Source organism: Hyla sarda, chromosome 4, assembly GCF_029499605.1.
Source record: "Hyla sarda isolate aHylSar1 chromosome 4, aHylSar1.hap1, whole genome shotgun sequence".
Taxonomy (NCBI): Eukaryota; Metazoa; Chordata; class Amphibia; order Anura; family Hylidae; genus Hyla; species Hyla sarda.
The window spans coordinates 291,538,365-291,554,907 of NC_079192.1; the positions used below are offsets into that span (position 1 = coordinate 291,538,365).

Sequence of the window (16,543 nt, forward strand, 5' to 3'; positions counted from 1 at the left end):
AAATGTTGGCGCCCCTAAAATTTTTCAAGAAAATGAAGTATTTCTCACAGAAAAGGATTGCAGTAACACATGTTTTGCTATACACATGTTTATTCCCTTTGTGTGTATTGGAACTAAACCAAAAAAGGGAGGAAAAAAAGCAAATTGGACATAATGTCACACCAAACTCCAAAAATGGGCTGAACAAAATTATTGTCACCCTTTCATAATTGTGGAAAAATAAGATTGTTTTAAGCATGTGATGCTCCTTTAAACTCACTTGGGGGCAAGTAACAGGTGTGAGCATTAAAAAAAAAAATCACACCTGAAAGCAGATAAAAAGGAGAGAAGTTCACTTAGTCTTTGCAGTGTGTGCCACACTAAGCATGGACAACAGAAAGAGGAGAAGAGAACTGTCTGAGGACTTGAGAACCCAAATTTTGGAAACATATCAACAATCTCAAGTCCCTCTCCAGAGATCTAGATTTGCCTTTGTCCACAGTGCGCAAAATTATCAAGAAGTTTGCAACCCATGGCACTGTAGCTAATCTCCTTGAGCGTGGACGGAAGAGAAAATTTGATGAAAGGTGTCAATGCAGGATTGTCTGGATGGTGGATAAGCAGCCGCAGTGGTCTTCAACCTGCGGACCTCCAGAGGTTTCAAAACTACAACTCCCAGCAAGCCCGGACAGCCGATGGCTGCCCGGGCTTGCTGGGAGTTGTAGTTTTGAAACATCTGGAGGTCCGCAGGTTGAAGACCACTGTATCAGACATTGACAAGCGGTGATGATGAAAGTGGGGACATGTGGTGATGATGACAAGGGGATGATGAAGGGGGGGTGTGGGATGATGACAAGGGGATGATTAAGGGGGGGTGTGGGATGATGACAAGGGGATGATGAAGGGGGTGTGTGGGATGATGACAATGGGATGATGAAGGGGGGTGGTGATGATGACAAGGGGATGATGAAGGGGGGGTGTGGGATGATGACAAGGGGATGATGAAGGGGGGGTGTGGGATGATGACAAGGGGATGATGAAGGGGGGGTGTGGGATGATGACAAGGGGATGATGACAGGCGGTGATGATGAAGGGGGGATGATGACAGGCGGTGATGATGAAGGGGGGATGATGACAGGGTGATGATGATGAGGGTGTTAATGACGGGGGTCTGGATTATGACAGGGGGGATGATGTATTTCCCACCCTAGGCTTATACTCGAGTCAATAACTTTTCCTGGGATTTTGGGGTGAAATTAGGGGCCTCGGCTTATATTCGGGTCGGCTTATACTCGAGTATATACGGTAAATAACAATAAAAAAAATCCTACTCACTAAAAAAAATAAAGCTGCATAAATTCACCAAAAAAAAAACCCCAAAAAAACATTTATATATATATATATATATATATATATATATATATTCCTTTTTGTTTTTTTGCAGTCCATCAATGCACTCCAATATTAGTGGAAAGAAACTGTGGAACAGAGATGTAATGTGAACAGAGATGTTTCAACTCTATGAAGTTTTTTTTATTTTTTATAAAACCTAAAACTTATGTTTTTAAAAACCTATACATATTTGGTATCATCACATCTGTAATTCTCCGAACTATAAATATATAATTATTTACCTCCATATGGTTAACGTTGTAAAATAAATAAATAAGTAAGTAAATCAACCTCCCAGGTAGGGTTCAAAGAGTCATATGTGCTTGAAAATAATAAATTATGTAGGCATCAGTGGAATAAGTTGAAGAGTAATTGAAGGGCAAACTTTCACAATAAATAGAATGTTTCTCCCATGACTAGTTCTGTGTCTGGTGTCATTCAGGGCTCAGGAAAGCAGGGTGAGGAAAAGGTAGAGAAATCAGATGAGTGCCTAATAAAGAAGTGATTAATTGTGCACTATACTTTCTGATGAAGACACTAATTATATGTATTCACATCAGAAAATTTCCTTTGCATCATTTTTTCAATAGGCAGAAACTGGATATAAAGATAAACACTAGTACTGAAAGCTTTTTATTGTGCTTAAAAATAAAGACTCAGAAGGGAACATATAAACTGTGACTGGGAAAGAGTAATGTGTGCTGGCATTGTACCAGAGTTTGTTCAAGACACTAATGAATCATGTGTAGCATGAAACTACTGTTTGCCAACAGCTTTATTCCTCTGATTCGCTCTGCTGTATGGACATTTTTAATTGACTGGACTAAACGTAACATTTTATCTTTGCCTGCCTGCAACACAACTTCATTTCTCATGGGTGCGCCAAATATTTACTGGTTAAACAAATTATTCTTCTGTGAATTTTTAAATATAAGTGAAAGTGCTAACGTTGCTAAGCGAGATCATAGCCATATGTTTTGTGAACTATACGGATAAAAGAGCAATACAAAGGAGGCAAACGAAAGAAAGCCATTTATGAACTTAATATAATGGCTACATGAAATCCCAAGAGTAAAAGCTTTGCAGTATTCACGGCATCGGACTGTGATTGCAACAATACATTAGACTAGCAACCTGAGTTTTCACTGAAGGTAGGCAATTGCTACTGCCTGTAATCATCATCCACTACATTCCAGCACTGACTGTACTCTTGAGAATTTAGGAAGATGAAGAAGTAGTTTCACACATATGCAAATTTGATGCGCAGGATTTTCTGCTGCAGATTTCAATGTAAACTAAATGACTGGGCACAGCTTCTAATCGGCAGTTACAAATCCTGCGCATCAAATCTCTGCAGGATCCTGTATGTATGAACGTACCCTAAAGGGGAATTCTAGCCAAATATATCTTTACCCCTATCCAAAGGGGACCCCCCCCCCCCCCCCGGAATCTCTGTGCAGCACCCACATTCTATGCAGGGCTGCATCTCCAGTCTCGGAAAGCTCCTTCTTTCCGGGACTGGAGACGTCACGTCACACCCCCTCCCATAGACATGGATGGAGGGGACATGGAGTGACGTCACAAGGAGTGGTGACGTCATGTCTCCAGTTCCGGAAAGAAAGCTCTCCGAGACTGGAGACGCAGCCCCACATAGAATGGAGGATAGGGAATAAGATAGGGTATAAGATGTCTGATCACGGGGGGGCCTGCCGCTGGGACCCCCCGCGATCAGACATCTTATCCCCTATCCTTTGGTCAAATGGTATACTTGCACCCAAAGGGATGCTGGATGACTAAAAGAACAACAGACATAGGATTCCTGAGGATGGCCTGGTATAAAGATTATGAAAATGCACTGCAATTTTTAACAGATTGCTCCCTGACTCCACGCCCATTCTTTGAGTTCGTGTAACATGCTATTTTAACCTGTTCTGGTCCCCCGCAGCTTTGTCGATGATGCTTCTGGTTATCCACTGGTCTCTGCTTCTAAGTTCTGTGCCATCCCTATCACAGAGGACCTGCTCATTCAGCCAATCACTGGCCACAGTGGTGTTCCTTCTCAGTCACTGACTGGCTAAGTGGGTAAGTCCTGTGTGGATGGAATGACACCAGACCCAAGTGGAGGGCCGGCATGGCAGCTGTAGGGAACTAGAGATGGTGACCTTTTTCACAGGTTTTCCCTGCATAATGTAAGCTGAGACCCTCCTAATGTTATTGCATATCCTAAGAATAACATTATATAACATAAATACCCCTTTAAGATTGCCTAGTACTAGTAATGTATTAATGAAATATCTGTCTGAATAGTATTGTATTTTTGTGGCCTAAAATAATACTATGATTTAATCAATGAAAGGTATTTTGTAAGCCGTTAGTAAATATATTTCTGATATACACTGCTAAATTTGGTCCCAGACTGCTCATGTCAAGTATAACAGTCTAGACATTCATACATATTTTACTAGTTTTTCTGAACTTAGCAGATGTTATATAAGTATAATTTTGTACGCACTACAAAGCATGAAAAAGATTCATCTTCATGAAAACTGTGTTACATTTCTTGATATTAATGAAGGCCTTATTTTAAAGTTCATGTTATTTATTATGGTTCCAATTTTATGTGTAGATTTTTGAGACTGCAGTAATTGTGTTTTTCTTTTAAGCGTTTTACAAAAAAAAAAAAAAAGAATAAAAATTCTGATGATTAATAATGACATCATAATTTTGAACATGTTTTATATGTTGGTGCTAGGACCACATGGGAATGTGCCATCTATAGATGCGGAGTAGGCAGAAAGAATTATCAGGTTTATTCCTTCTGCGGACAAGGAAAACTGAATTTCCCTGCCAGACACATCTGGCATCGAAATTCCACCTTGTGTACAATGCAGCAGAATCTCGCTGAATACAATTGGATTCTGCTGCTCCGGAATCGCTGGAAGAATTCCAATGCGGAATTCCACATGGAAATTCTGGACATGTGAACAAGGTATATGTTGACACATGGCATACCGTATATACTTGAGTATAAGCAGAGTTTTTCAGCACGATTTTTCGTGCTGAAAACGCCCCCCTCGGCTTTTACTCGAGTGAACTGTCAATCCGGCCTTCGTCATCATCCAGACCTCCCTTTAGTTTTCTACTCACCTCCCCTTGGTGGGAAGGAAGGGTGAGCTGGTCCGGGCCATCTATGCTGCAGAGACCGTCAGGTGGGGAGAGTTAGTCGTTCCGGGCTGTCCACTTTCACCGGGAGGCCCTCTTCTCAGCTCCGGGCCAGCCCCGGCCTAGTGGCGTTGCCTTGACGACGACGCACTCGTGCGTCTTCGTCAAGACAAGGTCACTAGTACGGGGCCGGCCTGGAGCGGAGAAGAGGGCCTCCTGGTGAAAATGGACAGCTTGGAACAACTAACCCTCCCCACCGGATGGGTCCCTGCAGCATAGATGGCCCGTACCAGCTCACTCTTCCTTCCCACCGAGGGGAGGTGAGTAGAAAACTAAAGGGAGGTCTGGATGATGACGAAGGCTCGGGCAGTGGTCTTCAACCTGCGGACCTACAGACGTTTCAAAACTACAACTCCCAGCATGCCCGGACAGCTGATGGCTGTCCGGGCATGCTGGGAGTTGTAGTTTTGCAACATCTGGAGGTCCGCAGGTTGAAGACCACTGAGTCATTGAAGGGATTGACAGGCGGTGATGATGAAGGGGGGGGGGATGATGACGGGGTGATGATGACAGGGGTGAAAATGACAGGGTGATGATGACGGGGGTGTTAATGACGGTGTCTAGATGATGACAGGGGGGGATGATGTATTTCCCACCCTAGGCTTATAGTCGAGTCAATAACTTTTCCTGGGTTTTTGGGGTGAAATTAGGGGCCTCGGCTTATATTCCGGTCGGCTTATACTCGAGTATATACAGTATATGCTTTAGACCTTCTGCAGTGGATTTGTGAAAGTGAAAAAAATGCAGCATATTAAGGTAGCTGATCCACGTGCTGCAGAAAAATGCACAATATCCATTTGTATTGAGAATTTTTGCCATTAACTTCAATGCATAAACAGCTTCTCAATGAAATCATATTATTAAATATTTTGTGGTGGAAATGTTGCAGAAATGCAGTAAAATCTCCACTTGTAGACTTTAACTATACACACTTCATTCACAATAACATAATCCACACGAAATCCAGAGCAGCAAATCTATAACAAATTTCAGTTTGGTGTGCATGTACAACTGCAAGTTTACCTACAGTAGTCTAGGGACACATGTTGCAGATACCCGCTGAGGAAATTCTGCTGTGTGAATATCCTTGTAGAATCCCAATAAAGTTAAAGGGGTATTCCGGCTTAATACATCTTATCCCCTATCCAAAGGACAGGGGATAAGATGTATGATCGCAGGGGTCCCAGCGGCGGGTGCAGTCCCTGGCATTCTGTGCTGGGCGCTGCCTCCGAGACGTGAGGTCACGGCCACCCCCCCCTTCATTCATGTCTGTGGAAGGGGGCTTGACGGCCGGCTGTATAAAGCCAGAATACCTCTTTAATGGGCAATACATTTAGGTGGAATTCCGCACGGAAAATTCATGCAGAAATCCGCACGGAATTTCCGCTGTGTGAATGTGGCCTTATATTTCCCACTTCCAACTGGATCAACTTCAGCCTTTGGCTTATTTTATGCTGCAGAAAATTGAAAATTTAAGCGTATCTGCAATGTGTGACCATGCCTTAAAGGTTCTTACTGCAGATAATCTGCTGCATTTCCTTCTTGTTAAGACTTAACCTTAAGGGGGTTATGCTAGGATTAAAAGGTATCCCCTATCTGATCAGTGGGGTCTAACCACTGGCACCCCCACCAATCATGAGTGAATTAAGTGGCAATGCTCAGTTGCTGCGCTATTCAAGTGCTATAGGACTGCCCAAGATAGTGGATAGTACAGTTGTACAGTAAGAGGAAGGTTTTCTAGTGTTTTGTCTTAGCCAAAAATGCTGCAAATAGCAATTTATTTTTAGTCAGTTAGAGAATATCACATCACTTGATTAGTGGCATGATTTACTCCAATAGCTTTCTAATCAGCATTAAACGTATTTTGAAAACTGAATGTACTAAACAGGCAAAGACATCATTTAGAAAACACCACAAAAACACATGCTTTAGAAACAATCTAAATGCATCAACAAAACATTGTTTAAAGATAGACTTGACACTCATTTTCAATGCCTTTTGTGTTTATTATACTGCAATTTAACGCATCAACACAACCTTGTTTTAAGATAGACTCAGCAATTGATGCCTATTGTGTTTATTTTAATGTAATACTTAAAGTGTACATGTCCGAAGAATGTCAAAAGAAAAAACTCTAGGCTTACTCTTAAACTGCTGATGATCCTGTGTGGTGTTTAAAGGGGTACTCTGCCCCTAGGCATCTTATCCCCTATCTGCGATTTCAGGGCGGGCACCCTGGCGTTCTGAACATTTATGTACAAAACACTAGCTTTGGGTTTCCGTGTTCTTGATGTCACCACAGCCGTCACACCCCCTCCATTCCTGTCAATGGGAGGGGGCGTGACGGCTGTGGAGCAGTCGTACACAGCCGATGTGAGGTGCAGAACTGCGTCCTATGCAGTTCTGCGTTTGTTCCTATGCAGTTCTGTGTTCAGCTGACTGGAGATTGCTGAAGGTACAGCGAGGGGAGGAGAAGGCAGAGCAGGGCAGGACTCAACTCTGCACCTCCCTCAGCTCCGGTCCTATCAGCAGTCATGACAGGAGGGACGTACATCTGCACAGTAGTGTACATATATATGCCCTCCTGACATGAACACTTCTGTGCATATCTATGTCTCTACTCCTCAGCTTCGACCAGCTTCATCATACAGCTCTCATAACAGGAGGGACGTAGGTATGCACAGTAGTGTTCATATATCCGTCCTCCTGACATGCAGAGTTGTGTCCTGCCCTGCTCTGCCTTCGCCTCCTCTCACTGTATCTTCGGCAATCCTTGGACAGCAAAGGGGAGGAGCAAACACAGAACTGCTCCCCCAGTATAAATGCACAACCGCATTTGGGGTTGAGCACCTCCAGCCATTTGAGACCACGTTTTTTGTTGTTTGTTTAAATTTTATATTTGGAGGTGTGTAAACTCCAACATTAATGCGCCTTGAATATCTACAAGGCAGCATTAAGGTAGCACCTGTGAGGCCAGGCACCCATATTAGCCAACTCAGGTGGGGCTTGCAGCTTGCCTCCCTCCTCCCATTGCATGTGTGCTCAGTCACGCTGGAGGGTATCTGGGAGGAAGTTGTGAGTCAACCGAATGCTGCCGTAATTGCCCACTGGCCCCTGTTCTGCTTATCAAGCACAGGTAGGATTAGCGTTAGGTCTCGCACCAATTTGAGAAACCTTGGCGTTGGTGTGCGGGCTCTGGTGTGTCCTTCATATAAGGATACACTGGCGAATGTCTCAATTTTAACATCAGTGTTGAGGGATAGCCAATGTATTGTTTACATCTACCACAGTAGTGCACCCATATTCCTGTATTGTATTCTAATTGTTACACATCCACACCGTTTATCTGGTGTAGGATTCTATTGTGGCACTTGTAGTCCGCTGCAGGCATCCTCCATTGTATGCATTTTTATGCTGGGGATCGCCCCTAGCAACGGACTACAAGGGCAGGATCTGCTCCCCCAGTATAAATGCACAACCGCATTTGGGGTTGAGCACCTCCAGCCATTTGAGACCACGTTTTTTGTTGTTTGTTCGAACACAGAACTGCATAGGATGCAGTTCTGCACCTCACACCGTCACGCCCTCTCCCATTGACATGAATGGAGGGGGCATCACCGCTGTGATCGCCTGTCATCTGAGACAAAGCGTCATCCTGCCTAAACTTTAAATGGGCACTGTCAGATACAAAAAACTTTTGATATGTTGTAAAGCATGCAAAACCAATAGGTTTTGCAATTGCTGTTATTAGAAAATTTTCAGACTTTCAGTATTTCATACTGAATAAGCCAGTCAAACAACTACCCCCCCTGCCTGCTTGGACACATACTAGTCCTGCTGTGTCCATGCGTCATCACCTATGTCATGGACACACTTTCTTGATTGACAGCTGTGAGTGCAGGGGTCAGGGCTGGAGGAAAAATCCTCCCACTGTCAGCTTGTGTCCCGCTACTGTCAGTGAGGACAAGCTGGGAGTTGTAGTTTTGCTAATGCTAGGGGAGATGTGTACAGACAGCATACAGCGGGAGGGGGCGGAGACCTGCACAGTGAGGCCACGCCCCCTTCCTTTGAGAGGAATTCAGACTAGTGAGCTAAATTAAAAGTGTAATAAAAAAATAAATAAAGGTGCTAGACACATACAAATTAGATGTACATGGTCAGGATTAGGTACTGAGTGATATACTTAAAAAACATTTTATTTGTTGGATCTGACAGGTACGCTTTAAGGATTTCATTGAAACAGACAAAATAAGCATCAGAAATGAGTGCAGAGTCTATATTGCTGATATTGACTAAAGGGGAGGGAGCATTATCCATATTTTTTGAGTGCCGTAGTTTAAAGAAGCCTTTCCTTACACTAGAAGCTTATAGTGTCAGATTTTGTAGGGACTAGAGATGGGAAGTTTTTTTTTTTCCCTGGAAAAAAAAATCATGTTAATGAAACATGTTCCTTTTTATTGATAAATAATATAATAGTAAAAGGCTATCTGAGAATCTTTGCAAGTCCTCCAGTCTTATCTAAGGACATGAAAATCCTGGAATACAATTCAAATACTGAGAATGAAATGTTTAAAGCAACATGCATTTCTCTCTCTAGGGGCACTGCAAGCAAAAGGGTTCAGTTTGATAGTAGCTGGGTTCCATCTTGTTGGTATTACAGCAGTCAATAGTTTCTTTCCTCTCAGATCGGTCTTAATTGACAGGTAAGAGTGTGGTGTTTTTTCTAAATGTTATTTCACTGGAAATACAAGGATGTACTAAAGCAGGTCAGGAGATGACACAGGTCCTCATATTTGTCGGCAGAGTATCAGCTATATAGGGCTCTTTACTGATTCTCTCCTGCTTTTCACCCAAGAGGGAGTCTAAATGTTAATAAAGTACTAGGATTTATAATTGCCAACCAAAGTTTATCCAATACATCTATAGCAACCTTAAAAGACACCTAGCAGAGTTTATATAAAAGGCACTCAAATGTACACTGAACATGTGAAAGTGGTTTTGATATATAGCTTCTATTCTGTGATAGGATTCCTTGAAGTTACGGCCCCCAAAGCCTGAGGCAGAACCTCTGAAAGATTCTGGTAACAACATTACTCCCTCTGAATTCTGTCAAGTGCTGTTAAGTTCATATCTCAGCTTAGAAGATATAAAAAGGTTTCACATTTTTGATATATGCTAAAGGGCTTTTTACACATTTCATCTAGTAAGCATCCTTTAACTGTAAGGTTATTTGGCCAAAGTGAAACCAGGGTCTTCGGTTATTATAATGTATACAGTACAAAAATATAAAGTATCAGCATTCAAGATATGAATATATGTTCAAGACATCCCTACAAAGTGATTGTACATCTGAGAGCAACGCTGATGTTTATAAGTGAGACATGATGTTACTAGTATAAGCTACAGGTTCAAAGGAATTTTGAGAATTTGTGTCATTGAAAATCTATTATCCATCTCTACCTCTAGCATCCACACCTATGTAGTCAATAAAGGGTGATCTGAGGACAACGGAGAATAAATGTATGCACCCCTCTCTATTCACTGCTATCACACAAATAGCTATGTATGCCTTGCTGGGTTGAATGGGGCTGATTGGCTCCTGTTCTCCACAGAGGTGTAGGTCACAGATAAATAAAGCAAGTGAATGTTTTTTTTTTTTTGTTTGTTTTTTAAATGGCAATTTCTCAGTCATACAACAGTTATATAATTATAATTACCTGAACTGAACCAGTGTTTTGTAATATGACTAACATATCAAGAATGGTGTCTGCTGCAAAAAAGAATGGCATCCAAATTTCATTGTTCAGGTGATCTTTTCTTATGGGAAAGAATCCTTTTTTTGCATCAAATTGTTTAGTGATTAATTGTATTTCAAGTACAAGGTTCCACAGTACTCGACCAGCATTCTGCAGTAGTGTCCAATGTCCTCCTCGATGTGCCAGAACCTGCATAATTAAAATGCACATGTAACTGCAGCATTTATGGCATTGCATCACATATTTCTTTAATGTTAAAAAGCTAAGGGTAATGAGTTCAAATCTTATGAGATACCAACTCACTACAATAGAGACTAACTATAGGGTAATAAAATAAAATATGTCCCTGCCTTTTTAAGTAACCTTGTCACTTAAAGGGGTATTCCAGGCAAAAACTTTTTTTATATATCAACTGGCTACAGAAAGTTAAACAGATTTGTAAATTACTTCTATTAAAAAATCTTAATCCTTTCAGTACTTATGAGCTTCTGAAGTTAAGGTTGCTCTTTTCTGTCTAAGTGCTCTCTGATGACACCTGTCTCGGGAACTGCCCAGTTTAGAAGCAAATCCCCATAGCAAACCTCTTCTAAACTGGGCATTTCCCGAGACAGGTGTCATCAGAGAGGATTTAGACAGAAAAGAACAACCTCAACTTCAGAAGCTCATAAGTACTGAAAGGATTAAGATTTTTTTATAGAAGTTATTTACAAATCTGTTTAACTTTCTGTAGCCAGTTGATACATATATAAAAAAGTTTTTTCCTGGAATACCCCTTTAAAAAATAAAAATAAAAAAATTAACATGTCACACAGGCATGCCAAAAGTTCAGGTTCTGGGTGTTTAAAAGGGTAATCAAGATGGTTATTGTTACAAGTTATTATGTTCCTTTTTGTGGGAATGTGTACATTGCTGATTTTTGTGATGATATTTACACACAATGTTTTGATCTAATGTACCATCAATTTGCTGTTTAAATGGTATTGTTGTTTATTACTGATTGAAAATACTAATAAAACTTTTGAAACGTAAAAGGGTAATCGAAAGGATACGGGATAAGACGTCTGATGGTGGGGGTTCGGCTTCTGGGAGCCCCTCAATCTCTGTGCAGTCACCCGGTGTTCTGAATGCCAGCTGACTGCATGGAGATCGTGGGGGTCCCAGCGGCCAGACCCCCGCGATCAGACATCTTTTCCTCTAATCCTTTGGATAGGGGATAAGATGTGTAGAGGCGGAGTATCCCATTAAACTCCCACCAATCGTTAGAATAAGCCAGCAGAAGTGTTTCACTTCCTGATTCACCTGAGCCTGTCTCCTGCAGCGAGCCAGAGAATAGAGTGATTAGCAGTTTACTCCTTCCGGCTCATTCTAGTGATCCGGCTCATTCTAGCGTTTGAACACTTAGACCTTGAAGGATAAAAACTTTTGACATCTCTGTGTGACATGTCAAAAGTTTTTGAATAGCATAGCTAGCAATCCCACTGACCCCATGAAAGTAGAAGTGGCAGCCTTCCACAATGTAACTTAAAGGGGTACTCGAGTGGAAAACAAATTTTTTTAAATAAACTGGTGCCAAAAAGTTAAACAGATTTGTAAATTACTTCTATATAAAAATCTTAACCCTTCCAATACTTATCAGCTGCTGTATGCTGCAGAGGAAGTTGTATAGTTAATTTCTGTCTGACCACAGTGCTCTCTGCGGACACCTTTGTCCGTGTAAGAAACTTTCCAGAGTACAAGTAAGTCCCCATAGAAAACCTCTCCTGCTCTGGACAGTTCCTGACAGGGACAGAGGTGTCAGCAGAGAGCACTGTGGTCAGACTGGAAAGAATTATACAACTTCCTCTGATGTATACAGCAGCTGATAAGTACTAGAAGGATTAAGAATTTTGAATACAAGTAATTTACAAATCTGTTTAACTTTCTGCCACCAAGTGATTAGGAATTTTTTCCCCCCACTGGAGTACCCCTTTAGAATGTATAATTTACAGTTAATTTTGCAAAAAATAAATAAATAAATCAGTATATGGTTAAACAATGTATACTGTATGTACTTTTATACATAACTATTTTATCTCATGAATTATACATTATAACTAAAACTTCCAACGTATTTTCTCTTTGAATAAACATGCAGCTCATGTATATCAAAGCCTTTCAAATGTGTCGCGAATAACATCAACAGATGTCCATAAGAACATACAGGCATGCCCTCTGGCAAGCAGTGGTCCAAACTTTTGAGGAATTTTGTTCAGAAAATAATGTGGCCAAATATATAGTAACAAATAAAATAACAAATAAAGATGGTATATAAGAGTTATGATTCATTTAAATGCATTTATGAAATGAAAAACATTTTTAATAGTGAAGGGGCAAGAGTGCAGCAAAAATGAAATCTCTAATATTTCAAATACACAACTGTTTAGAAAGCCATGACTGCACTAAGAATAAAAAAGCCAATTTATTTGAAAAATGTCATACCAATGCTCTTTTAAGATGAATAAAAATCTTTCCAAGGTGATCCAAAAGAACCACTGAGGACATGTTTAGCTTTGCTTGTTCTTTCAAAGGAGGAGAGGAAGTCTCTGTGTCATTGGTCATTTGTGTACGTGGTGTATCCATATCACTTCGCTTTGTACTCGGCTCAGAAGAATCTAAATAGTAACATGTAAGAGAAGGTTTCTCAATACTAGATGAACCAAGTTACATATTTACAACAAATAGATAATAAAAAGAAATGAGGTTACTTAATAAGAAGCAAAATAAAAATAGATAAATAAATCAGAAGACATTTTAAAGAAAAACGGTTAGCCTGTTGACCCATACTAAACCAAATATTGGTTTATAGTGTGGGGGTCAGTTATTTAAATATGTCCACTAGGTCCTGAGATATGTCCCCCAGAAGATCCGTTGCTGAATTCAGTGATTTATGCACAGAAGGGCGGGGCTTCACGGCTCAATTTACATATTCATTGTCTGTGACTACTCATCCAAGTGAAGTGCAGTCACAAATGGCAAAGCCCCGCCCCCTGTGCATTATTCACTGAATATAGACTTTTTGCTTGGTTAGTCCTGATGTTTTGCTCTACTAAGAACAAAAGACTATATGCAACAATAAAAATATGAAATCGATATCACAGTGATGCACACTGTACAATATTCTTTTTGTATATCAAGCTTTTATACTGTCATTAAGATTTTATAAGAATACACCATTTTATTGATTATCTTGAAATGCTCAAGTGGTAAGTGTAAACCACATTATCCCTCAAGGGAACACTTAACAGCTATTTTATGCTGCCTGAGCCAAGGAGGTGGTCCTCGCAGTTGATCTCGATCTAGCCAACCTTGAGTGACATGTCTCTCCCTTTACACACATAGGAAGCAATGTGGCACTCAAGGCTGGCAGGCTAGGGACCAGCTGCCAGGACCACCCACCCTTTTGCAAATGTTTGTAAAATCTAACTGTATTAGTAGGTGCTTGACTTTATACACCTGTGACAAAAGGACTAAATTAAAAATTTAAATTCAATAATTAGGATGTGGGGCCCAAATACTTTTGTCCATATAGCAGTTTTTGTTATTTACTTGAGCACTCTCCTTTGTTTGTCTAGCATGTACTAGAACTAATGACTATGGAATAGGCTCAACTTGCAATGTCTACAATCTTATACATCACAGAGATTCAGTGATGTTAACGTTTACAGTTTATATCTATTCTGTGAGAAGCTACAGAAAGTTTCTAGCATATAAACAAATAAGAACATATGCATAAGATGGCTATTGTATGACTTTCATAGGATGCGTCAATTGCCAAACTAGAAAGCAGGTAACAGCTCACCCCAATCAGCTCTCTCAGCTGTGCAACGGACTGGCCACTTTCGTCGCCAGCCCCACACAGGAATCCAGGGAACAGGGAGTTATCCGGCACCAGTTGGATGAACATACAATCTTTCTTTATTTGTAGAAAATGTTCACGTGAAATAGGTATAAAATACATCTGACGTGTTTCACTCAATCTCGAGCTTAGTTATATGTGTAAGCACAGGATCAAGTGAAACACATCAGAGATATTTTCCCTGTTTATACCTGTTTCATGTTTGTACATTCACCCAACTTGTGCCGGATAGCTCCTTGTTCCTTGAATTGCCAAACTGCAGCCATTACTTTTTAATTAATAATTATCATTGCTGGGGATGAATGAGTAACCCCTATTAATAATGTGGGCACCGTTTGTGGGTTGTTGTAATGTACCATCTCAGTACTGGCACAAAGTGAAAGCCATGTCTTTTTCAAAGTGCTTGCTGTACAGTCACTTAGAGCTGAAGCTATTACACAGGCAATTTGCAATTCAATGGAGGCGTTTTGAGAATGCAATTACATTTGTAATTAAATGCAAAAACACAGTAAAATAATGGACTTTGTGGTATAAATTTATAAAATGTTTACCCGTTAGTTTGGCATCTGGTGGAAGATCTAGTTTAAGTGAGGAATGAAGGTGACCTAGGCTAGACATTTGCTCATCTGCAGCATTTGTTTCTGTTGCCATGACTACAGTGCCAGCATGATGCAAAGTGAATAATTCAGGATCCAGAACTCCATAGCTGCACAAACACAGAAAAACACATGTATGGAACCAAAACAAATGTTAATTCCAAGCAATTAATTCAGTCACAACAACTTGAAGAACAGACACTTTTCCACTTAACTAGCAACTTGGAACCAGACAGCAGGTACAATTTGGCGGAGCATGAAAAGAGTGTTCCACTAATGTAGCATTAAAATGAGCATTTATCTTTAATTTTCAATGGACGTTGTTTCAAGTGACAACTACAAGCTTAAAGCCTTCAGCTCAAAATACATCACTTTGTTTTATTATAAACCCAGAAGATATGGAATGGCACTTGTAAAAATTAAAAGGGTGAACACAGCTTAAGTCTAGCTCCAAGACCTCCAAACAATCCAAACAAAATGAAGCAGCACTTCTCAGTATGTAGAAAGCAACGGCTTCGTAGTTTATTCCCATCACCCATCACAGCAACTTTCTATCCTATACTGAGATCGAGCTTGAAACGGTGCTGATGGCTACACTACAAACCAGTTGGTTTTCTGCATACTGAGGAGTGCTGCTTCATTTCATTGTGGTTTGTTTTATTGTAGTTACTTGCTCTACTGCTGTAGTAAATGGTGTTCTTTAGTTTTATAAATAAAACTTAAGGTGAATGTCAGAAGGCTGTTTGGAACTAAAAGTAGGGCCCTGTTAGACCAACTAACAGTCAAGCTAGAGATTGGCCCTCAGATAAGTGCAGCTATCATTTAAAGAGCCTTTACACAGCCCATCTGAGGAAGGGTACGAACCCGAAACACGTCATTGGTGTAATAAAAAGATATACCTTTGCCAACATCCATCTAAGTGAAATTCGTTGGGAGAAGCAGCGCTTAAGAGGGATTTTTTTTTTACTGTTTATCCTGCATTCCCTGTGGACAATCCTTTACCTGCATCCACTTCCCTACGGCATCGCAGCACTCCCGACACCTTTTCACCATCTTGTACCCCTACAATTGGGGTGATATACGCATTTTATTGCGCTCAAGGTGAGCTCAATACCAGCACTCTCATAATCCTTTTTGCATCTTAGGATATCGCACTAGGCGCCCTGTGTTTTTTTTGTCTCCTATCTCCATTTACACAGCCACGGCAGACAGAGCCACATTAGCAATTGATGGATCATTTATGTGAGCCTTTACTTTCATCATTGTCAGCAGCACATTCACTGTTTACACAGGGAGCTGTGTGAATGAGGATTTTTAAGCCTACTTTTGTTGAATGATTACCTTTTTGTTAGTTTATAGCAATTTAGCCAATAATTGCTCTGTATAATAGCTCCTTGGAATAGGGCCTTAGTCCACCATGGGATAATATGGTGATCTAAATTTAGTTTAGCGAACCTGAAGATATGGAGGCCATGACAGTGCCAAAATACAGCAGCACTACCAAATCTGAATGTAGCCTTAATGGGTTGTTTGGGATTAGGACAGATTCTTTTTTAATTCCATGCAACCCTTTTAACGGAGTACTCCACTGCCCAGCATTGAGAACATTTAGTTCCGAACGCTGTGTGCGAGCTGCGGGGGTCGGCCATGTCCCCTCATGACATCAGGCCATACCCCATCAATGAAAGTCTATTGGAAGGGGC

General features: G+C 40.8%; 1 protein-coding gene across 1 annotated transcript in view; it reads right to left on the reverse strand.

Moving 5' to 3' along the window:
- Window positions 1-16,543, reverse strand: part of CFAP54 (cilia and flagella associated protein 54) — a 395,393-nt gene that overhangs the window by 160,645 nt on the left and 218,205 nt on the right. Inside the window, exons 35-37 of the mRNA XM_056574483.1 lie at window positions 14,796-14,950; window positions 12,828-13,000; window positions 10,311-10,538 (exon numbers count right to left, since the gene is read on the reverse strand). Coding sequence (XP_056430458.1) covers window positions 10,311-10,538; window positions 12,828-13,000; window positions 14,796-14,950 — 556 coding nt within the window. The remainder of the gene's footprint in view (window positions 1-10,310; window positions 10,539-12,827; window positions 13,001-14,795; window positions 14,951-16,543) is intronic.